Here is a 24859-nt window from a genome sequence, read left to right as displayed (position 1 = left end):
AAAAATAAGAAGATTGCATCCATTTTAAGAGATTTTGCTCTTTGCTGTATTGCATGTACTGAAAGCATAAGAAAATAATTGCAACTCATAAGTCATTTGACCTTTAGTCCTCTAGTCTAGGCAACTCTCTAACTTGTATTCCACATAAAAGCCTGTCATGGGCCAAAATGTTCTTATGTCCAAAAATGAGGCAAAGGTGCTGTATTTTTTCTTTTTTTTTCAAATCTATTTATTTTTAGTTTGCAACATTCACTTCCATAAGTTTTAAATTTTCTCCGTCTCCCTCCCCTCCCCAAGATCACTGCGATCTGATAGAAACTCTACATATACATTCTTATTAAACATATTTTCACATTAGTCATGCTGTATATGTGCTATATTTTGAAGTATAGGACAATCAGTCCCCAGGCAATACTAATATCCTCTCTAATATGGGGGACAAAGAACATCTTTAAAGCAATAGACCAGGCATGAGACAGTTCAGGACAGAGGAGGTGGCTATTAGCTTGGTAGGAAGGAGTTCCCTCATTCAGGATTTCCTTTTATTAATGAATCCCCAAGTCAGGTCCCTTTCTATTTTTTTTTTTGACACTCAGGTGCCTGAATTATCAGAAAAGAACAATTTATGCAGCCATGAGAATGTGAGAATCGACGTGGTAAACTCTTGACAGAAGATTTTAACGGAATTTCAACCTACACTGACATCTAGTGAATGGAATAGAGAGATGAGCCACTGTGGATAGCATAGCCTGTCTAACTTTTGTCTACTTGTTTCTTAGACTTCTAGCAGTACATAGAGTGCAGGCTCTGAAGTCAAGAAGGCTCTTGTTCTTGAGTTCAAATCTGGCCTCAGACACTTACTAGCTTGTGTGACCCTGGGCAAGTCACTTAACCCTCTTTGCTTCAGTTTCCTCTTCTGTAAAATGAGTTGGAGAAGGAAATGGCAAATGCCTCCGTTATCTTTGCTAAGAAAACCCGAAATGGGGCCACAAAGAGTCAGGCATGACTGAACAACAGCAAGAATTCTAAGACTTCTGCCATGTGCAGCCTTCATTGGAAGCCTGACACCTTGCTATGTCAGAGGATGCTGCTGCTGCTTCTCACATCCAGGAATGTATGCTCAGTCAGGGAAGCCATATTTGGGGCACTGAATTTTAGCATATGTATCCACTATTAAATAAATCATAATTTTAATAAATTTAACATAAGAAATTAAATAAATAGTATGTATGTAAAATATATTAAAGATATTCTTTGTCCTGGACGTTAGAATAAATATTAGCGCTGCTCAGGTCCTGGTTGCATCTTTCCAGAATTCAAAATGTAGTACCTTTGCCTGATTTTTATTGGGCCATGACAGGCTTTCATGTTGAATACATCGTATATCACTTGCAGAGGAGGACAGGGAGATAATCCATAACATACGTGTATGCTCAAGTGGAAGTGGAAAATGGAATGAATGAATGAATGCATCGGATCATTTATTTATTCAAATAAATTTCAAACTTCTGCTTTGCTTTCAAGGCCTTCTCTAAACTGGCCAGCACTCTTATCTTTCCAGTCTTGTTTCGTATACCTTTTTGGAAGTTACTCTTCCCCAAACACACTTTGCCATCCTGCCTTTGTCGACAATAGCTTCCTTATCCCTTATCTTTCGAGTTCCCACTAATATTTCAAAGTCCAGGTCCAATGTCAACTTCATCCTCCATGAAACGTTCCCTATCTCAGGACCCCTCGAGGTCCTGTCTTGGATCTGCCTCCCAGGAATCTTCATTCTGCAATCTAGGTGACAGAATGACGTGCAGACATTTATTATTTTATTATTATTAATCTTGACATGACAGTATCAAGGATAAGATTATATGGGCTCTAAATAAGTCAAACAGATAAGAAATAATGGGAATTGAAAGAGATATGATTCTAGAATATTTAAGAATGACTTTAGGAGGTGAGGCTGAGGTCTAAATAAATGGGGGCTACTCACTGGAGGGCTCCCACTTTTCATTGTTCGGCTCTTGGTTTTACTTAGCCTCGTTGTCCATGGATGCAGTACCAGAGGCCCAGTACAGGTTGAGGTGAAAATATTTTGAGTATCTTCTTTCCTGTAGTTGTAGATTTCTTTCTTTTAAACTGCCTTGGGGAGGAAAAGGATATGCCTATGAAAGTATGGATGATTCAGTCTCCCAGCTACCTCCAGAAAGTAGTCTAAATTAATTTCATAGCTACCCCTAACTTTGTTGGAGAGGTTGGGGGGAGTTCACTGACTACATCTATCAAAGACGGTACCAGCTCCCTGGGGATTGGTCATTACTTTGCTGTCTTTCAAGTTTTAGTGAGTGAGCCACTTCTCAGCCAGTGTAGTCAGGAGAGTCTGTGCCGCAAAAAGCCTTCCTGTTTTACACATGGATTTACACATTTCATAGCTTAGATTCTTCTTCCTGCTCTCATGACAAAGGAAAGGGAAGAGCACAGAAACTCATGAGGAGTTACCTGTGGATTAACACTTTCAGTTCCAGTTCCTCTGGCTGTTCAGTTTGATATGGTTGCTCACAAGTAAGATCCACCCATTCTCTCTTCCATTTTCAGTGAACCAAGCAGCATTTATTAAGCACCAGGCACTGGACTAATTTCTGTGGACGCAGAGGAAAGCAAAAACTCTGTTGTAGAAGTTCACATCCTGATGGGGGAGACAATAAGTAACTAGGTACATACAAGATGAATACAGAGTAGATGGAAGGTAAGCTCAGAGGGAAGGCACTAGCAGTGAGCAGGACGCAACCGATGGTTCCTTTAAGATGCTAGAGAACCTGGAGGCTTTAGAAAACTGCATGTTCGTTTCTTTGGATTGGAGTGGTACAGCAAAAGTTCCATGAGATTTGCAATTCTGGAACTATCAGGGCCATTTTTCTATACCCAAGGGATTCCATGGAAATTCTGTCCTTGAATATACTGTTTGGAACATGCTTTAAATAGGCTATAATGGAAACCCTTTAAGATCTATTTTACCTTCTCACGATATAGCATCTGAGATATTATGTAACTGATTCAGTTCAACCAACCAGCATTGGCACAGGAAGATGTGAGTTAGAAACAAGGGTAATCTGGGGTACAAAGTTTTTGAGAAGAGGGAAGGAAAGTATTATCCTTGAGGGAAAAGGATAATTATCTCTTTCTGGAGCAGGAGGGAAAGAGGAAGATCAAGGAAAGATTATTTCAACTGTTGGACACTGAAGAGTTGAAAGGCAGCTAGGTGGCACATGGAAGCAGTGTCAGACTTAGAATCAGGAAGACCCATCTTCCTGAGTGCAAATCCAGCTTCAGATACTTACCAACTGTGTGGCCCTGGACAAGTCACGTAACACTGTTGGCCTCAGTTTTCTCATCTGTAAAATGAGCTGGAGAGGGAAATGGCAAACCACTCCAACATTCAACATCCAGTACCAAGATAATGTCAAATGGGGGTCATGAAGAGTCAGACACAATTGAAATAGCTCAACAACAATGAGGGGTTTAAGAACTAAGGAGTGGTGAGGAAGAGGAGCTAATGACTGTGGATTATCCTTTCTAAGAGTTTGGGGGTAAGGAAGACGAGATAGGTTTGAGTATGTGTGGGTGGGGTAGAGGTTGAGAGAGTTATCTATAACAAATCTGACTGATCATGAGGTCTAAGGCATGCTTGTTCTATTGAATGACTGAAAATTGAGTTAAAGTAAAAAGAATTTTAAAATCTCATATATATAAATTATGCATACATAGATTATCAGCATAGATATTTAAATTTCTAGCCAAGGGACCATGGTGAGTAGGAGTAGGGTGCCCCGATAATTGCCATTACCAATACCATGAGTTGCTTATCCCCATCTCTAGAATAATATATCAAAAATATAACTTTACCCTTATCTCACTTTTCCTTGTAGTGTAGTTATTTGAGTATGCATACCTCCACCTCACTTTAATTGTAAACTCCTTAAGAGCAGGATCTGTATAGGATCTATCTTTCCATCCTTCAAACATTGCTGATGAATAAATCTTCTTGACAAATGGAAAATATTTCAGTCCTTCTCATGTTCGTTTTCTTAGAGTCTTCATTTAATGCTTTTCAAATCATTTTTTTCAATACTTTGTCCCTTTCTCAGGCACTCAATAGTGGCTCCCTCCTCCTATGAAGTCTTCCAGACCATAGGACCCTTCAGATAGCTCCAGGATTCTGCATTTACTAGAATGACCCCAACTGATCCCAAAAGTATTCCTACTCAAGGCAAAGGGACTTGACTTTGCACCAGTTAGTACCCTCCCAATAGCTGCATGAGATGCTGCCATGGTTATAACCCATTTTTTCCCCCTTAACTGCTTGGGAGTGAATTTGTGGAAGTATTTCAGATTAAATACGTAGCTCACAAGTATCAGCATGGCGGCTGAGGAAAGCCCAAAAGATCCGAAGAGGAGTGTTCTTGGAATATCTTGATCCTTGTGGGGGGATGGAGGGTGGGCAGTATTTGCTAATTCTCTGTCGGTTGTTCCACAGACAGCAAAGAGATTTAACCTGTTCCTGCGGCGGCGTCTCATGGTAATCCGGTGTTGTTTTTAATACTACCCGCAGTTTGGATGGCTGCAGTGAAAACCTGCTTTCCTTGGTGGCAGCTCTGTTAGCTCGGCACTTCCCTTCCTAGATCAACCCTGTTAGATCTGAGAGATTCCCATCAGTCATTTTGTAGGCTATAGTCTACCAAAGCCTTAGAGGAATCAACCCAGATGTTTGCACAAGGGCAGATGTAATTCCAGAATCAGAGGCCACATTGTGGCTATTTTGTGACCAGGCCACTTTACTGATATTTTGGCCAACTGAAAACATTTGAGTGTCAAGAGGTACCTTCTGAAATATAGCCATGATTGTCCACGTAGCACATGGAATAAAGATCTCTGTTAGCCTTTATTCATACCTGCCGGTAATGCAGTATGTCTGCACTTCAAAAATCATTTGTGATCAGACATAATGACAGAACCAGTTCCCAGTCTTCCCCTCCTGCCTCGAAACATGTTTTTATTTGTACCAGGAAAGTCCTTCTAAGTAGTCAGTACCATTTCTGCCTGGCAACCAAGTTCAGTTGGAGACACATCTACCTGTGTCCTCAATCACCAAAACATAGTATAGTTATCCAAAGACCATCAGTTAAATAGAAGATGATATGTTGGTCATACCAGGACAGCTGTAGTCACCATGCAGGCACATTTCCAGTTTGAGGAAGTCTAAGTGTCCTGACTTGGCTGGGCATGATATAAGTTACATAAAGAAGACCTTTAGTTCAGATGCTTATGAAATGAGCATGATGATGTAATGGAAAAAAGTCACTGGTTTTAGAGTCAGAGGAGCTAGGTTATAAACCCAGCCATTTCACTTATTAACTGTGTGTGGTTGGGCAATGTTTTTCACCTATCTGGGCTTCAGTAAAATTATAAACTTGGACTAGATGACCCCTAAAGAGTCCCTTCATTTTCTGTCTTAAGACCCAAAGATGACAATTTCACCCATTTCATCTGCCAGGTACCTGGGTACACATTTGTCCAAATGGTTTGGCATGATTGGGCCACAACTTCTGCTTCCAGCACAGCAAGGTCCCTCAGATCAAGCCCAGCAGCCTTGTTGTCAGCTGTGTGAACCACTTATGAGAGGAGGGAAACCAATAACCACTCACTGCCTGGCACTGCTTTTTTGCAGTGCTCTTAATGCTTTCCAAAGGAAGGAAGTGATGAGTTCATGCCACAAGTGAAACTTAATCCTGTTGGTTCTCTTATCACCCAGGAGAACTGAGCACTTTGGGCACCAGCCTGGGATAGGTTTTTGCTCACTTGAGCCATCCGTTTGGGAAGTGAGCCCTGCTTAAACAGGAGTGCATGGAGGCGTCCTGGCAGTGCTGTTGAGAGGTGCCCTGCTTCTCAGATATTAACTGCGCCTTTCTTCAGTGATCTGCTTTAAAAACCACCAGAATAGCAGCTTCAAAAAAATACTGACATGAAAAAATTCCAGTATCTTCAAAAAAGTAGTTAGACCACATGCTATTCCTAACCCCATGCCTTTTTTTTTTAAATCGTGAAACTCTTATCTGGCTTCAGTTAATCCTAATGAGCATAGAACCTGGCTTGGTATTATCTGACATACAATGGGCTGACTTAGTCTTTGGGGTATAACACAGAGGCACTTGGAAGCCAGGGACTCTTGTTTTTGTCTTTGTAATCCTGGTGCCTTGAGTACAATAAATGCTTTGTAAATGCTTTGGTAATTGATTATTGTAGAGTGAAGCTAACCAGTTCCTTGCCATTTCTGCATTTTGTTCTACATGTAAACATGTATTTGGTTCACCTTTCCATATACATGCAGCATTTGGGTTGTGTGTGCATGTCATTCATATGTCTAGCTTATGTTCCCTTCGGATTATTCCCTAGTGTTTGTGTGTGTGTGTGTGTGTGTGTGTGTGTGTGTGTGTGTGTGTGTGTGAAAGAGAGAGAGAGAGAGAGAGAGAGGCAGACAAAGAAGAGAGACAGACAAAGGCAGAGAGTTGGAGAAGAAGAGAAAGAAACAGAGTCAGAGAGACAGAGGTAGGAAAAGAACAAAGATGGGAGACAGAGTTAGAGAAGGAAGGGGGAGAGAGAGGAAGAGAGAGAGGGAGAGAAAGAATGAAAGAGGAGAGGAGAGAAATAGGAAGGGGGAAGGAGAGAGAGAGAGAGAGAGAGAGAGAGAGAGAGGGCGAAAGAGAGAGAGAGAGAGAGAGAGAGAGAGAGAGAGAGAGAGAGAGAGAGAGAGAGAGAGAGAGAAACTAATCATTTCTGTTGGTCTTGGGCCACCACTTTGAGTGTGGGCCAGGAACCACCAACTAACCCTTAGACCTTGCCCTGCTTTCCCTTTCTCATTGGCTGGAGAGAACCTCTGCTAATGGTGCACCCTTTCTGTCTTCCACAGTTTGACAAGCGCCAGCAAAGCAAGGATTCTATTTTCTTCTGTGATGGGATCCGGCGGATAGATTATGTACTTTCCTATGTTGATGATCCAAAGCAGGAAGGTGATAAAAAGATGGTAAGTAATAGAAAAATAATGAATCTGGAATGGATGAAAGAAAAGAGCAAACAATGGCTTGTTCTGGGCAAGTTTGTATGGGACAGTTGGTCTTATTGGATTCTTTCCTTCCTCCTCCATCACTACCTCCTCCTCTTCATCTTCTCTCAGATCTTGTTATGGTTGACACTTTTTGTTTTTACATTACTTTCATTTGCAAATACAGTCCTTCCTTCCCCAGTGATCCATCCCTTGGAACAAAGTCAAGTCAATAAGTATTAATTAATTTCCTCCTATGTGCCAGGCACTGTGCTGAGTGCTTCAGACACAGAGAAAGGGAAAAGCACTCCCCATCTTCCAAGAGCTCACAAGCTAAGGGAAGAGACAACATGTCAATACAATGGTAACAAAGATTTAAAAAGCAAACGAAAAGAAGTCATTCACTAGAATCAGTCATGTCTCAGAGTCTATGAAATATTATACTCCTATGGTTCTCCATCTCTCCAAAGAAAAATGGGAGATTAATTTTCTCACCTCTTCTCTGGGACCAGTTTTGGCTATTATAATTACGCAGTATTGAAAAAACATGTTTTCAACTACTCACTGGGATTGAAGTCCTGTGGGGCAGCCCGGCTAAGGTTAAGATTTTTTTTGGCTTGTTCAGAAAGATTTCAAACTGCCAGTTGGTAGATAAGCTAGATAGTTATAGGTACTCTTTGATCTCATCTATTTCGGAGTTCCCCTTAGAATACTGATCACAACCTATTCATTCCTGCCTAGCCTGTATAGTTTCATCTGTATCTCCTTGGAAGTTTGCCATAGGGTAGGAGACATAAATAAATACATGGGGGAAAGTCTTTAAAAAAAATAGTAGGGGACAGCAAGGTGGCACAGTGGATAGAGTACTGGCCCTAGAGTCAGGAGGACCTGAGTTGAAATTCCACCTCAGACATTTAATGCTTATTAACTTTTTGACCCTGGGCAAGTCATTTAACCTGAATACCTCATCTCTCCCCCTAAAAGCCCCCCAAAAGTGGCTACTATCAGGTACAGCTCATCTTGCATGTTACCTGTGGTTAAGAAAAGGGGATTTGTTTTATCCTAATATAATGTTCACCATTTTGATGCTCTCTTAATGCTGACATCAATGAAAGGGCTGCCTTCCCTGATGCTCTGTCAAGGGGTTGGAGGTGACCTTAAGGTCTCAGCATCTACGGTAGTGGGGTACAAACTCTGGGACAGTTTTAGGTTTAGCTTAGTGATGGATGAGTGCAGCCTAGTCCATTTTCAAGTTACTAATCACTAGGCAGTGGGGTGATGAATTCAGTCAGAACATGTCCTGACAGTAGAAGTATTGTGATCGGTTTTGGTAGAGGCAATAGTCTGAAATACTGATGTATTCATTCTGATCATGACTCCTTACAGATTTGTGTATATCTGGGTACTTATGCACATATCCACAGTAATTGGATTATCATGAAGCCATGTTTTTGACCTAACCAAATTCTCAGGTTTTTAAAAAATATTAATACAGGACAGCTAGATAGCACAGTGGATAGAGTACTGGCCCTGGAGTCAGGAAGACCTGAATTCAAATCTGGCCTCAATTATTAGCTGTGTGACCCTGGGCAAGTCACTTAACTCCCATTGTCTCCAAAACAAAACTTAATACAATAATGAATTGACTTTGTGACCTTGGGAAGTCATTTCATTTCTCTGAGATTTAGTTGACTTATTTATAAAAAGAGGAGATTGCAATAGATGATCTGTACACATCCCTCCTCGCTCTGAACGTCTTTGCGTCCAATTAAATGTTGAAAGTATTGAGAGGAAGGGTAGATTTCTTCACATACATTTTGGTTATTGGTGTTACTTTAGGGAATCCAATTTTAACCTTCCATTTATACTCAGCCCTCTCTTTGTGTCAGTGCCTTCATTCAGTACATGGATTCTCTTCTTTTAAAACTGAACGAATTCGAATCCTGTACAAGTAGACTTTAATGACTATTGTATTGGGAACACCTTTCTTTTTGGGAGGCATGATGGGAATAGGGAAGAATAAATGCTATCTGAGCTCCAAGGAAAGCTCAATTTCTATAGTATTTTTTAATCTGAATTGTTGCTAGAACATATTTGCTTTCCTTTCTGAGGGCTTGGAATTACAGTTGTCATTAATTTTTTCCCTCTACAGTTGAAAAGTGCTGGATTTAGACATAGAAGACCTGGGTTCCAATTTCTTCCTATTACTTGTGTGTTACTTTGGGCAACTCACTCAACCATTCTGGGCTTCAGTTTCCTTATCTATAAAAGGTGATATTATACTAGACTACTTCTCAAGATTACTTCCAGTTCTCTCCCTCATATTAAATTAATTGGATCTGTTTCCCTTAGTGGGATGTTTGGAACCAGAGGTCATTATGTCCTGGATTCTCAGAAGTATATATGATGGACAAGGCACATGGTGACCTGAAGGATAACGTTTGAAGTGTGTAGGTCTTGTATTCTACAATCATGGGACCAAAGATTTAGACCTAGAGGGGATCTTGAAAGTAATCACATTCTCCTCCTCCCCTCCTTCATTTTATAGAGAAGGAAACTGAGATCCAGAAAGATTAACTTGCTTAAGGGCATACAGTTAGTAAGTATCTGAGATGGAATTCAAACCCAATTCTCACCAACTCCAAGTCTTTTATTCTACTGTGTCACATTGTATCCTAATGACTTCCCTTTTTTTCTGTCCTAGCAATAAAATGATTTTTTGTTGTTTTGGGGACTGAGAATCTTAGAATTTAGAGCTAGAAGGGAACTTAGAGATCAGAGAATTTGACTCTTTGATGAGAAAACTGAGGTTTAGATGAGTTAAGTGACTTTCCAACTCTGCTCCAAGTCCAGCATTCTTTCCATAACTTTCATACTGCCTTTCCTTTATCTCTTCTACTATGAAGTTATATCAACTTACTGTTCTTGTTCTATGCATATCTACATTATTTCCTTGCTTTTAAACCCATGAATAAGGACATTCCAATTTGAGCAAAAAGCTTGGTCACCTCACTTGTGAGGGCTCCATAAACGTTAATCAACTGGCAATACAAACTACCATTAATGGTTAACCTTGGCAAAACGGAGTGAGTCGGATATCTAGAGCGTGTGAGTTGGTATTTCACATTCCTTTCCCTCTCTCTGCTTTTGCAAGGTAACATATTACTCTCATGACTAAAAGCTGATATTTTTCCATGATGAAAATCATCTTGGCCTTAGAGCTGGAGAGACTGAATCATTTTGTGTTGATTTAAGAATTTGGATCAGAGCTAAAAGGAAAAAATAGCAGGGTAATCAGACAACAGTTGTCCTTCCCCTTTTCCTCATGCCAAGGATGACCTAGGCTACCGATGAACCTTGACATTGAAAGCATGCCCCTAGTATTATAGTGTTACTTCCTACTTTCTTATATGGCCTTCCTTATTAGAACAGCATGCTTTATATTACGGATCCCGTTTCCATAAAGATGCTTTACTCCAGAAATGGGGAGAACATGGAGCCCTTAATATTAGTTCCCTTAGAGGCAGGCACTGTGAATTAAGCACTGAGCCTGGAGTCAGAAAGATCTGAATTCATATCCTGACTCAGACACATACGAACTGTATGACCCTAGTTTTTGTCTGCCTCAGTTTCCTCAACTATGAAATGGGGATAATAATAGCACCTATCTCCTAGAGTTGTTGGGAGATTCAAATGAGATAATATTTGTCAAGCCCTTAGCGTAGTGCCTGGCATATTGTAGGTACTAAATAAAGGCTTGTTTGCTTCCTTTCTTAGCTGTTCATGCATCCATGAAACTATGGGTCACTTAATAGATTGTGTATTTCCATCAATTTTTGTAACTCTAGAATCTAGAAGGTTTGCTTTTTGTACTGACTTGAATAAATGAATGAATGGATGGAAAAAAAAGTTATTTAAAGTTTCTTCATTAGAAAACATTGTGTTAAACACTGACTATCTGAAAGATATCACATTAATAATAAATAAACAGTAATATGTTTTTGGTAAGGATAGTTCTAAAATCTCAGGAAGTAAATCTGATTTACCCTTGGCCAAGTCATATTTATCAGAGCCTTTTTTAAATTAATAAGCCCATTGTTTCACTAGGTGAGAATGCTTTGTAGCATTTAGGGGTCTTTAGATTCCCAAGGACCAACCTAGCCATCGGTCATTCAGTATTTCATTTCGCATACATATCAGATTTAATTCTGAGAGGTAATATGGTGTATTGGGGAAAAAAATAAAAAATGAACAAACCCACTAAATCATCCAGGCAGGTCTGTTACAGTGTAGCGGATGCATTCCCAACAAACACCAGGCTGTGCAAATCTCACAAGAAAAAGCATAGATCTCATGTAAAATGCTCAAAAATGCGTGACATGAAAAAAAGTTAGGAATGTTAATAAAAAATGACAGCACAGTTTTACGCATGTTAGATGGTTAAGAACTACATAAACATTGCAATAGTGGCCTGTCTACAACTTTGGGCTGCTGTTTGACTTATGTCCTAGGCTGGGCAGGCACAGGGAGAGCAGGCGTGGGGCGAGGTCAGACCAACCCTTCTCGGCTCACAGCTCCTACCGCACCAACCAGGTGCTATGTGATTTACACTTTCCCTTGGCAAAGCTCTGCAGTTTGACGCGAGGCACTTGAGAGTTATTGTGAAGTGCTGCAGTTTTCTGACTTTTCTAACTGGTGTCTCATGGAAGAAGCAAATTTGAAATTCAAGTTATGCTCTGAATATCCCCTAATATATTAATGAATTGGAACAGATTCACATTGGAACAAATTTGTGCTTTTGAAATGATTTATAACAGAATCGGTGCCTCTATGTGAGATAGAAGACCTAAGTTCTGGTCTGCTTTTTGCTATTGATTAGTGTGACATCAAGCAAGTAACCTGATCGTGGTGGTCCTCAGTTTCCACTTCTGTGTGATGAAGCTTTTGGTTTAACTGATGACTGTGGCCCCTTTGCACCCTTATGACTTCAGCTATGAATCCATCTTCCTTTCCTGTGTTAAAGCAAGTAATTCTGAACCCACTGATGAAGTTACTTAATGAAATCCAACCCTAAGTCTATGTGTAAGAATTCCTAGTGAATCCTTTCACCATGTACCAGTCATCCGGATGCATCCTGACTCACTTTGGTCCATCCATCCTGAGTAACAGAAAGATTTGGTAGAAGAGAAAGGACCTGTCTAAATTTAGGAGAGAATGGCAGGAAAACCTTGTTTGTCTTTTTTTCAATCAGTACAGTTTTTTTCCCCGGCAGTCTTGGACAATGGGGAAGTGGGAGGAGTACAGGAAAGACGGATGATTGTCCAGCTGTGTTAAGAAATATAAAGATAACTTCCCTAGCATGAGGCTGATGACGTGCTCAGAGACATAGTGCAAGGGGGAAATAACTTGCTGACTTGCGTCTGATAGTTTACAAGTAGGTCAGCCTAGATGATGGGTTGTAGTGTGGGAGACACTGAGTCTAACCCCTTCAATTTTCAGAAGAGGGCATTAGGCTCATTTTGGTAAAGTGACTTTCCCAAGGTCACACAACTAGGTAAATAATGTTTGTAGATGTGATATTTTCAAGGAGGAAAACAAGAAAGGTCAAGTTTGGGGCTGAAACTGTCACTTTCTGCCTTTTCTCCCTAACTGAGTTTCTTTTTCTTTTTTTTTTAATCTTCAGTCTTGACAGTTATATGATCTAAGAATAGATTCTGGGAAGACATTTCTGATCACATTTTTGTAATGACCACTTATGTATCACTGGGGAATTACTTTTTTTTTCTTTTTAAGCAGCAATTTTGGCTTTTTGACAGAAACTGCTGCCTGCAGAAAGATTAAGTTTGGTTTGGCTCTGGAGATTCTAGGTATCTCTGACCTTTTCTTTCCTCCTCAAGAGATCTCCTACTTTTAGAAAGTCTTAGATTTGACAAGAGACTGGTTATTCAGTTTCCACATAGCATTCTATTGGAAGGATTGGCTGTTAGAGGCTCTGTGGTGCAGTGGATAGTAAATTGACTTTAGAGTCTGAAAGACCTGGATTCAAGTCTCACCTCTGGCATGTACTAGTTGTGTTGCCATGGACAAGTCCCTTAACCACCAAGTTCTCTGAACAACTTTTAGCACTGTAGTTTGCAGAGAAAGTGCCCATCTGCAATGGTACAAGAAATTTCTACTTCTGGGAGTTTCCTATGCTTATGAAATTCAAAGTCTTGCCCCTATTCTTTTTCAAATTCAGTTTAATGTGATCCAATAAATATTCTATAATACATATGAAGCTATAGATTTCAAATGGTCCATGACTTAGATGGGCCCCCAAAAAACAAAATCTTTGTTTTCATTTGCCTGGGGTTTCCTTTGTGATTTTTTGGATTATGTTTTACACGTTGAAAACCATTCTGAGAGGAGAGTTTCCAGACTGTATCAGATTGCCAAAAGGGAATGTACACAACTGAATAAAGGTTAACGCTCCTTGATCCTACAGATGAAATAGCATTAAAATGTATTTTTATTCCCTCATTGTCACTGTAGTTATATTTGTACACATGGCATGTGGCCGTCTAAGTTGTTTATGACAGTACCTGGTTAAAAAAAATCCAAGTTTCAAGACAAAACATGGTAATTGTAGTAATGTTATTTCTTCTGATAACTAGCTTTTCTGTTCCTCTATGTGTATACAGGATGTGTGTGTGTGTGTGTGTGTATAAAATTACAATCAACTAAATTTTAGATCAGTCAGTCAGCAAGCATACACTGAGTACATGTTTTAGGTACTGAAAAACCAAGATAAAAATGGAATGGTCTCTTCCCTCAGAGTTTAAAGTCTATTAGGAACAATGTGTACATATGTAAGCATCAATAGCTTAAGAATATAGTTCCTGGGGTTATAGATTTGGAGTTGAAAGTGACCGTAGAGACTGTTGAATCCTACCCTCTCATTTTACAGATGGGGAAACTGAGGACCAGAGATGTTAAGTGCTCAGGATCTCACAGCTAGTATATGTTTGAGGCAGGATTTGAACCCAGACCTTCATTACCCTCACTCCCAAGTCCAGGGCCCTATCCACTGTTCCATGCTGCCTCTCTTTTATTTTGAAACTTGATATAAGGCAACAGATATATTTAACCTATTACTTTTTTTCAGTTGTTAGGAGAGGTTGATAAAGGATAGCTATCTAAGTTAAACATTGACTCTAATTTTGATTAATAAACAAGTAAGGTTATCAACAGGAGAATTATTCTCAGAGGAAAAATTTATCTTTTTGTAGATAACTGATTTTTTTTAAGCATTGGGAAAAGTTCAAACCATTTCTTACTATAGCATTTTAATTTATGCAGTGATAGAAATACATTATGAAATTTTACATAGCTTTTTCCCACTTTGGAATACAGTACATACATTTAAGGTGTTTTTTTAAAATATCAGCCAATCCATTACAAGAAGACTTCATGTCATAAACTTCCTAAGCCAATATGGATTAGAGGATGAGATCTTTCATTATAAAATTTACCCCATGGAATCATGGATCATACTTAGTCTAATACGCTCATGTTCTTGGCTAATTCCATTTGACTTCAGTTGAGGTAGGAAGGAGGGAGTGAACATAATTGAATGAATAGCCTCTAGACCAGTCTGGGGACTGACATTTGTGTTGCCTTTGACTTTTCCCATTTCCTTTGCTGTGTACACTTTATAAACATTTGTTTGAATTGAATTGAATCCCTTCAGTGGCAAATATGTCATCCTAGAAGTATTTGATAGTGTCAGGATTTGATATTTCTAATCAGTGATTTTATGTATGTGTGTATGTGTGTGTGTGTGTGTGTGTGCGTGTGTGTGTGTGTGTGTGTGTGTGTGTGTGTGTGTGTGTGTATAAGAATCACAAATTAAGAAATCCTATTCTGGTTTTGGAGAGAGAGAGAGAGAATTCAAGGTAACTGTTAAAGAATATTGTAAGTATTGGCGAATTTTTAGGTCCAAGCTGTTAAGTATGCTTATATAGAGAGGTCAAATATAGAGGTCAAAGTGGTTTTTTTTTGCTTTTATTTACATACCTGGGATATGATCTTTTATTTATATATCATTTAAGGAAGGATCAGTTAAAAAAGTTATCAATATTAAAAAGAAGAGGGGAAAAAAAACCTCTGTATCCAGTTAAGGATGGGCCCAAGGTGTTTCAACATTCACTATCTTTACATACTGTATTTGTATGTTATTGGGCCAATCTGATGCTAATGAAGTCTCCGTGTTGACTGCTTTTGTCTCTGTAGGAAAGAAGAAAGGAATTTGAAAATAACCTCCTGAAATCTGGCCTGGAATTAGAAACAGAAGACAAAAAGGTAAACAGGGTTGTTAATGTCCTTGTTTAACCTATTTAGTGAGACGCATCTGAAATAAAAACTGAAGACTTGGGGTAGGGAGTCCTGACATCTCCTCCAGCTCCGACATTTCTGAGCTCTGTAACCATGAGCAAAACACCCGGCTTCCCTGGAACTCTTTTTCTTCCTCATTACAATTGGAAATAATTGACTCTGTATCTTTCACCTTCTTTTAGGAAAGTGGTTCTTTGTAGACATTAAAGTGTTATATAAACGTGGGTTTGGGTCACTGTCATCAATTGTAGTTTATATTTATAATTAATTAATGTTATTATTACTACTATTGGAATTTGGAGCCAGGATGGAGATGCTGTATATTGGGATGGGAGACCTGCTTCTCTTACATTACTCACTGAGAGGTCAGTTAAAGTAGACCCCCATCTCCAAGGCAGGATTGTTAGTATGTCACAATGAGTTAACAGAAGAAGTAGTTTTATTCTACATATCCAACCGAATTGCCTCTGCTTTGCTTTGCATGGTATTGGCTCCTACTCAGCTGTTCAACCTACTTCTTGCTACTCACTGTACCAGTTCTAAAGCCCAATCAGGGAAATCTCCCTATCCTAGCTGCCCTCAAACATGCCACTTCTGAACTTCATTCATAGTTCCTCAACTTTGATATCTTAAAAATCCTAGTCATCTTTTAAAGCTTAGCTTGAAGCTTCTCTCTTTCATGAAACTTCCCTTGACTGTATCAGCCCATACTGATCTGCCCCTTTCTTCCTCTGAATTCTTCTAATATTTGAGCTAGAGCACAAAATGTAATATTTAATTATGATAGTGTGACAACTTGCATTTTTATAGCTCCTTAAGGTTTACTTTCATGATAGACCCCTTTGTGGAAGGTTGTATGTATTATAGCTCCATTTTACAGATGAGAAAATAAAGGTCCAGAGTAGAAAAGTGATTTACCCAGTCACCCAGATAGTAAACTGGGATTTGAACCCAGGTCTCCTGACTCCAGTTTCAGTTCTAGTAGTCCTTCCTTTATATTTAGCTGCTTCTCTTCAAGTTATCCTGTATGTGTGCCTTTTTCTCAAATTAAGCAGGAATATCCCTGAAGGTGGGGAGAATGTCTTTTACTTCTCTTATCTACCCCAGTGCCCAACAGCACTAAACACAGAGCGGGCATTACACAAATACTTGTTCATCTGCTTTTGAAACTCAGATCAAAGTGCCACCTCCTCCAAGAAATCTGCCTTCGTTCCCCATATCATTAAGCTGGAAATGTTGTCTCTCTAATCGATTTTCCTAGAATACCTTGTATGGTTCTCTCACTTGCCCCATTTGCATTCTATCTTGCATCTTCCTTAACAGACTCCCTAGTAGGCAAGAACCAGGGAGAGAGCAGAGTAGTTAAGGAAAATTTGAGGAAGTAGTGACTTGAAACTAATCATTAAGTCTTTATATTCCCAGTGCCAAGCACAGGGCCCTCAGCTTATTAGATGCTTAATACATATTTAATTAAGTTGCCCAGAATTGTAGCCATAAAACATTTAATAATAAGAATTCAAAATACATTAGCACTTTAACTTTACAATCTAAGTCAAACATTTTATCAGCAAACAATTATTAGGCAACTACTAGGTATGCTCGGGGATACTTCAATAGAGCTATGATTTTCCTACTATGGGGATGCCCTTTAACAGTACAGATCTCAAATTCTGTGCCTTGATATCCTGAACTATCTTTGATCACACCTTTGAGTAAAATTTTCTCAAGGATTCCACTCAATGTTCTAGGTCTCTTCCTGTATACCAAGAATTCTTAAATTTTTTAATGTCATGGACCTCTTGGTCAGTCTGGTGAAGGCTATATACTCTTTCTCAGAATAATGTTTGTAAATGCCTAAAAAATATATTGGATTACAAAGAAAATGAATTCTATGGACATGCAGCTTTCAAAAATATTTTCAAAGTTCACACACCCCAGGTGAAGATTCCAGGCTCTAGACCTCTTTATTACATGATCATCAGTGTGGTTCCCAGATATCCATCTGTCTGGAATCCATTGTCTTGCCTATGTGACCAGCCTACTTCATTTTTCAGTCATATATTTCTTTGAATAATCATTTGTGCCTCATTTTCCTGTGAAATTCTTCATTGTAGCCTATACTCCATTGTAGTCTCCCTCCATTGCCTTTTGGATTACCTGCCACTTTAATTCCTTGAAATTAAAAAAAAATATATTCTACTTATCTGTGGGGAAGGAGGAAAGGAAGAAGCATTTTTTGAGTGCCTACTGTATGCCAGGCATTTTGCTAAGTGCTTTGCAAATTTACCTCATTGAGTCTTACAACAACCTTGTTAAGGAGGTGTGATTATTATCCACAAGTTATAACTGAAGAAAAAGAGGCTGACCGAAGTTAAGTGCTTTGCCTAGGGACAAATCTCTAAGATCAGATTTGAAATTGGGTCTTGAGTTCAGACCTAGTCCTATCCTTTGGGTAGGAATTGGTTTTCCTTACTTCCCAGGCACATAACTTTGATAAGCTCTGGTGATAATGGAGATAAGAACAAGATGCTCCCTGCTCTCAAAGAGTTCATATTTTACTAGGGAGATACAGCACATGTACAGATAAGGTCAGCTATGATTCTAATCATGAAGGGGAGAGCAAAGTCCTGAAGGAAAATTTAAGGCAGAAGAGAACATGAACAACTGGTTCCACAGACCAACTTTGGGAGGTAGGCAGTACAAGTATTTTACAGATGCAGAAACTGGGGCTGGGAGAAGCCAAATAACTGGTGTAGGGTTTAGTAAGCTAATAAGTATCAGAGTCAGACTTTGGACCCAGATTTCTCCAGACTCCCAGGCTGGTATTCTTTGGATAACAGCATACTACTTTTCTAAAATCACAAGAGATTATGCTGATCTTTTACTTAACTTCAAATCATACCCTGGAAGTCTTTTAACTTGGTTGGTTTTTAAATGTAGGACATGGTTTGTTTTCATCTCATATGCCTTTCTCCTAAAGACTGGTTGAAAGAAAAAAGCTGCATTTTGCCTTACTCCTACAGCCCAGATCTCATTGTGTCTTTTTCTTTTTAGGACTCTGAGGATGGCCGCACTTACTTCATCAAGATCCATGCCCCTTGGGAGGTGCTGACCACGTATGCAGAGGTGCTGAACATAAAAATGCCCATTAGGGAGAATGACATTCCCCCAGCCATGGAGAATCCCTTTGAGTGTATGTTTGGGCTCTTCCGGCTTCCAAAAGAAGTGATGAACCCTGAGCCAGACTACTTCACAGCCCCATTCAGCAAACAGAGGCAGGAGCTCTTCTGCATTGAAGATGAGAACACTTTTTTCTCTCCATCAGTGAGAAACAGAATTGTAGGTAGACACATTCTAAGCGGTTTTCTTTAAATGTTCTCGTAAGCATGTACTTGTGTGATAAAAAGCTATCAGGCAATGATGCATGGGCATGAATGTGTGTGATATCAGACTAGACCATGAGGTGGTAGAGACCAGACTTCTACATACTTTCTTTGTGTCTAGGAGTCAATTCTTTCCTCTGTCAACAATTTAGTATTCTGATGAATATCAATTAATCAGTAAGCATTTTTTAGGCACCTTCTATATGCAAGGCACTGTGCTAAGCCCTGGGGATGCAAAAAGTGTCAAAAGACAGCCCTTAACCTCAAGCTTACAGTCAAATGGGAGAGATAACATGCAAGCATATATCTATATCTATCTATATATCTATATCTATACATATACACTCACATACACACAGAGCAAGCTCTATATATGGGATAAATAGGAGATGAGAGGGGAGAAACACTGGAATTAAGAGTGATTGGAGAAAGAAAGGTGAAGTTTTAGTTAGGACTTAAAGGAGGCCGGGGCTATCTGTCAGAGCAGAGGAGGGAGAACATTGCAGATATGGAGGACAGCCAGAGAACATGCTCAGAGCCAAGAGATGGAGTGTCTTGTTCATGGAAAATCCAGGAGGCCAGTGTCATTGGATCAAAGAGTATGTGTCCAGGAATGAAGTGTAAAAATACTGGAAAACTAGAGGGGGTAGGTTATGAAGTGCTTTGAATGCCAAACAAAGCATTTTGTTTTTATTCCTGGAGGCAATAGGAAGCCACTGGAGTTTATTAACATAATCAAATCTGTGCTTTAGTAGTTGAATGGAGGATGGACTAGAGTGGGGAGATGTTTGAGGAGGGCTGACTCACAATGAGGTTATTGAAATAATCCAAATATGAAGTGACAAGGACCTACACTAGAGTGATGGCAGTATCAGAAGAAAGAAGGGGATATACACAAGAGATGTTGCAAAGGTGAAATGCTTAAGCCTAGGCAACAGATTAGATATGGGGGGTAAGGGGGGGTGGGGATAGATGGATATCTGGGAGCACTATTCACTGTGCCACTAGGCAGCAGATCTCTTTGGAGGTCTTTTACAAAAGTTAGATAGCTCCTTGTGTTGTGTGTTGTAGTGGGATCTCCTTTGTGGGGATGAACTGGCTGCTAAGATCCCTTCCAACTCTATTTTTTTTATTCCATAAAACAGTATGTTGGTTCAAGAAAGTCGTTCCTAATCTCAGGTTGTCATGCAAATTATAGTTCAAAGAAGGTGATGTGTTTAGGGTTTCTTTTTGTTTTTGATAACTGCCCAGTAGTTTCTGGATCTTCACCATCCCCTGTTTAGAGCCCTCCATTGAAACAAAGAAAAGCCATTAAGCAAATTAAACTGACCCTGGGGCATATGATGACATATTCTGAATCAGTGCCTCTGTCCCAAGAGCCTGGAGGCATATGTCTTTATTTCTTGTCTTCTATCAGTGTTAGTCGTAGCATTTAATCTGAATTCTCCTACTTTTTAGAGTTGTTTACCTTTAAGTGATTGCAGCCAATCTGTCGCTTTCATGGTTCAGCTTTCTTCTCTCTATTAATTCATCTGTTTTCTTGTGTTTCTCTGAAATCATGCTAGTTATTATTTCTTGTAGTGAGGAATATTCCCTAACTCTCATATTCCATAATTTTTCAGCTACTCCCAATTGCTGGGCCACCTATTTTGTTTCCAGTTTTATTTTGCTATCCCCAAAGGGCTGCTATGTATATTTTGGTATATATGGGAGCTTTCTCTCTGTCTCTGATCTCTTTGGGGTACATATTCAGTAGTGGAATCTTTGGATCAAAGAGCATGAACAGTTAGTCGTACAGAATAATTCCTAGGTAAGATAAAGGCAAGAAGTCCTTTCTCTCCACTCTCAAATGAGCAAAGGGAGTGAAGTGGAAGTCACAGCTAGAGATGGTACTGTGGTGCCTGAGGATCTAAAAGGCTCCTTGTTGCTGTGTGCATAGAGTAATGGTATCCAGGACTTCTTCTCAAGTTTATCTTCATAGCAAAATGCAAACATGTGTGGGTTAAATGGGGGAACCAGAGTGTACTTCTGTATTTTGGAATTTGATAGTCATGAAAATACTAGTTGATAATTCATTGTGGCTAGATGGCATGGTGCCCAGGTTTTTGTTGAGTTCTGCTGAAGATCAGAAACACACAGTTAATATTTCAGGAATAGGATGATTCTTTTTGGAACCCAGGTAATTGTTCTGCCAGTCAAGCTCAGCTCTGATCTCTCATGTTCATGTCAAAGGTAGAAGCTCTGGCAGATGTTACCAAGTAGGAAATACTTAGCATGCTAAACTAGTGATGAATTGGGCATTTGTGCCTGAGGATCAGGATCCTAGACTGTAGCACCAGGGACCTAAAGCTGGAAAGCATCATCTAATTCCTTCCTTTTACAGGTAAAGTGGCTCAGGTCCCAATAGGTGAAGTGAATTTGCAAGTTTACTCAGGCAGTAAACATCACAGGATGATAGATTTTAAAATGAAAACAATCTCATAGGTCATTGAGCCCAAGCTACACATTTTGCAGATGAGGAAACTGAGGCACAGAAAGGTGACGTGACTTACCCAGGGTGGTACAGCTGTGTTTTGGAGATAGGTTTTGAACTCATTTTCCTGATTCCGAGTCTTCACTCTATCCACCGTATCACTTAGCTGCCTTTAATTTGGGTCCTAGGAGTCTGAATGAGACAAGACACTCATCTCTATGTCGAGATAACACACTCTTTGTTTCTAAGAAGCCAAGGTTGCCATCACTTCCTTACACATGCGTCAGCACACTGTGTCTCTCCCAGGCTGAGAAAACCATTTACAAAAGAGCCATCTATTTCCATTGCTAAATGGATGAGGTGATATTTGCTGACAGCATTATTGAGAGAGAGTCAGTGCCTGGAACCAAAGTGTGGATCTGAAAATAAAAACTGCCAAATCTTTCACTGCTCTCTGAGCTATTACTTGAGAAGTCTTAATTGCTGACTTGGAACTTAGAATCTTTTTGAAACACAATTCTACAAACATTTATTAAGATCTGGCACCATGATAGGCACTGGGGATACAATGATGAAAGAATATGAGTCCTTCGTCCCAATGGGATTGTAGTCTAATAGATTCTAAACAAGAAAGAGAAGTGAGACAGATGACTCTCTGGGCATACTGACTTCCCTTTATGTCTTTTCTAACTTTGGTGGGGGGGGAGCAGGGGTATGATTTTTATCAATCTGAGGAACTCCTAGTGTGGATGTCCCTTCTAATGATGCACATTTTCATCTCTTCTGTAACATCATCTTTGACTGTTGATTGGGTGTACTGAGAGATTAAGAGACCTTTTCATGGTCTTACACATATTTTGTATCAGAGACAGGATTCGAATCAGAGTCTTCCTAATAACAAGGTTGACTCTCTATTCACTAAGTCTTATTGCCACTCTTCAGTTATTTAATACTAGTGGTCCCAAACTCAAGTGATTTTTAGGGTTAAGATTCCCTCTGATTTGTAGTGAGACAATTAATACCTTTTCCCCTTTTGTGGACACTGATGCAGCACACTTATACACACCTATAGGTATACACACACACACACACACATATATACATATATGTATATACATACTATATATGTACACACATTATATACATACATATACATACATACACACATATATATATATATACATACATACATATATATATATAATTTTTACCCCACTCTTTTGAGGAGATAAAACATCTATTACTATTATCGTACCCGTTCTAGAACGCTAAGAGAATATGGATAATTTGCCAGATCTAACAGTGGCTTTTAACCTCTGACACAATTATGTGCTTGAGAAAAGGAGAGAACCCAGAAAGCATTGTCAAGGATCCAGCTGTTGCTGGCAGATTCTTCACCACCAGCCCATTCTATGTTCTCTGTGCCCCAAACCTTGGACAACTTTCAGCACTGTCTTCACACCAGTTCCCCAGGAACATACATACTACATTGAAACAGGAACATAGATGCTCAAGAAAAGCCACCCAGAAATCAGGCCCCCGATGCCTCACAATACCACCACAGAGGTACGGTTTCTTCCTCCTTCCTCTGTATCTTCTTTGTGGTACAACAAGAAGGGTATAATGAGTCCTGCAAACACTAGCCCAGAACTTCTGCTTTCTGTACTTGTAATCTACTGTTCATAGATAACCACAGAGTAGGAAAGAGACTGGTGCAATCTCTAGACCATTGCCCCTGGCAGCCAGTATTTTGCCTTCCTCCCAACTACTGTGGCTTCCTTAGTGCACTAACAAATTAAATAATGACAAGGGTGGCTGGGACTTGAATTAAAGTCTCCTGACTGAGAATTATCACTCTAATATACAGGACCCTTCACCTTTTGTCCTGGGGAAACCAACACATGTAATTGGGCAGAGAGTACCTGAGTCATATTTCAAAAGGAAGAATGAGAAAAAATATATAACCTGCAACTTGAAAAGCCATCTTACATTCCAAAAGCTCTCCCAACCATGCAGTTCACCTGAACCACTGTCTCTTACGTCCCATATGAAAGTAAACACTGTCCCACTTAGCCCCAGGCTGGAAGATTTCACTGGAAGTGAGTCAGAGGAAGAGAATCAAGAGCTGTGAATCACATGCTCACTGGATTTCCCTTGACTGTTCTCATGTCTATTCAAGTGACACCTAATGAATTACAGTCTTATGTTCCACCTGTCCCTAGACCTTCCCATTCTCAGTTTGCACACCCCAATCATTTAGCTGTTCCCAAAAAGATCTATATCTAGGTCAAATACCTTCAGCCACTATCTTCCAGGTACCCTTTCTTACCTACCACCAGCCCAGATCTAGCAAGTGAGAACAGATTGGGGGGGAGGCCTTCCCACTGCCACATCTGTCTTAGTCCTCTCCCCTTCCCAAAATATCCTGTAAATCCTTCAATGTACATGCCACTTTCTTCCCCCAGTAGAATGGAAGCTCTTTTAAGACTTTTTTTTCCATCTTTTATATAACAGCCTAGAACATTTGTTTTTGCTAGTGCCTGGCAGTGTCTTGCACTGTGATTTCCTTGTTGTAATTCTCTCCAGCCATCCATGTCCATCCATTCTGTGCAATCCCTGTCCCCATACTCCCAGAAATTTTCCCTGGATGTCTACCCAACATAGTGCAAGGTTTTCCTAATATAATTCTTCTTCTGGTCTCTCCCATTCACCCAGGCACCAATAAGACCCAGAATCTTTCCATAATGGTATCTCCTTGAAAACCCAAGAGGGTTGGGTCAAGAAGGATCCTTAGAAGTTAGCTGCATTTAACGGAGTGTAAGCTTCTTGGGAGCAAGGACTCTTTTGTTGTTTTGCATTTGGATTCCTAGACTCTGAGAGCTAGTACTACATAATGAATACAGATCCAGCCTTGAAATCAGGAAGATCTGGTTATGTGAACCTGGGCAGGTCAATTCAGCTTTTTGTGTTCTATGCAAATTGCTAAGACTCTCATTTGCAGAAGAGGTACCATCCTGCATTGGTAGAGGAGGTTTCCTCACTCAAAACTTTCCTTCCCTAGACCAATGAAATCTCAGTTCCAATCTCATCTCAATCCCCAAGGTGTAGAATAGTGCCTAGTATGTAGCTGGTGCTTGATAAGTGCTTTCTGATTGGTTGACTACAGGGATACCAATGGAATATACAGCTTGTCTACCTACCAGTAGTCCGCTCATAATACATAGTATCATGGAAGGAAATTTTCTCACAAATCTTCCTATATGTTTTCTTCCTAGCTATGCCATTCTTTTAATGACCATCTTTCACCTTCATCCTTCACCCGTCTAATTACTAATATGCATTAGTCATGTAATAGATAGTTATTGAAATGAAATCTTTTCTCCAAATGGCCACAAGAATATGAACAAGATGGCATTATGTCTTATTGTTTAACTCCAGGTTTATTTGTGTATCATAACATTTCCTCTTCGGGTAAGTGGTTAGACAAAAATTCTGATAGATCTCTATCATCTGCATGTGGATCATCTCCATTGCTGGATAATA

General features: G+C 39.7%; 1 protein-coding gene across 10 annotated transcripts in view; it reads left to right on the top strand.

The window, feature by feature from the left end:
* ANO5 (anoctamin 5) overlaps positions 1-24859 on the top strand; it is a 138419-nt gene that overhangs the window by 69453 nt on the left and 44107 nt on the right. For 6 of the 10 annotated variants that reach the window (XM_072619338.1, XM_072619336.1, XM_072619337.1 and 3 more), the window contains 3 exons: positions 6956-7069; positions 15359-15427; positions 18515-18799. In XM_072619338.1, coding sequence (XP_072475439.1) covers positions 6956-7069; positions 15359-15427; positions 18515-18799 — 468 coding nt within the window. Of the gene's footprint in view, positions 1-4525; positions 4568-6955; positions 7070-15358; positions 15428-18514; positions 18800-24859 lie in introns of all 10 variants that reach the window. The other 4 variants (XM_072619335.1, XM_072619333.1, XM_072619329.1 and 1 more) reach the window with 1 other exon arrangement.

This window comes from Notamacropus eugenii, chromosome 6 (genome assembly GCF_028372415.1).
Source record: "Notamacropus eugenii isolate mMacEug1 chromosome 6, mMacEug1.pri_v2, whole genome shotgun sequence".
Classification (NCBI taxonomy): domain Eukaryota; kingdom Metazoa; phylum Chordata; class Mammalia; order Diprotodontia; family Macropodidae; genus Notamacropus; species Notamacropus eugenii.
The sequence above is the reverse complement of the archived record's forward strand: the minus strand, read 5'-3'. Positions and strand labels throughout refer to the sequence as shown.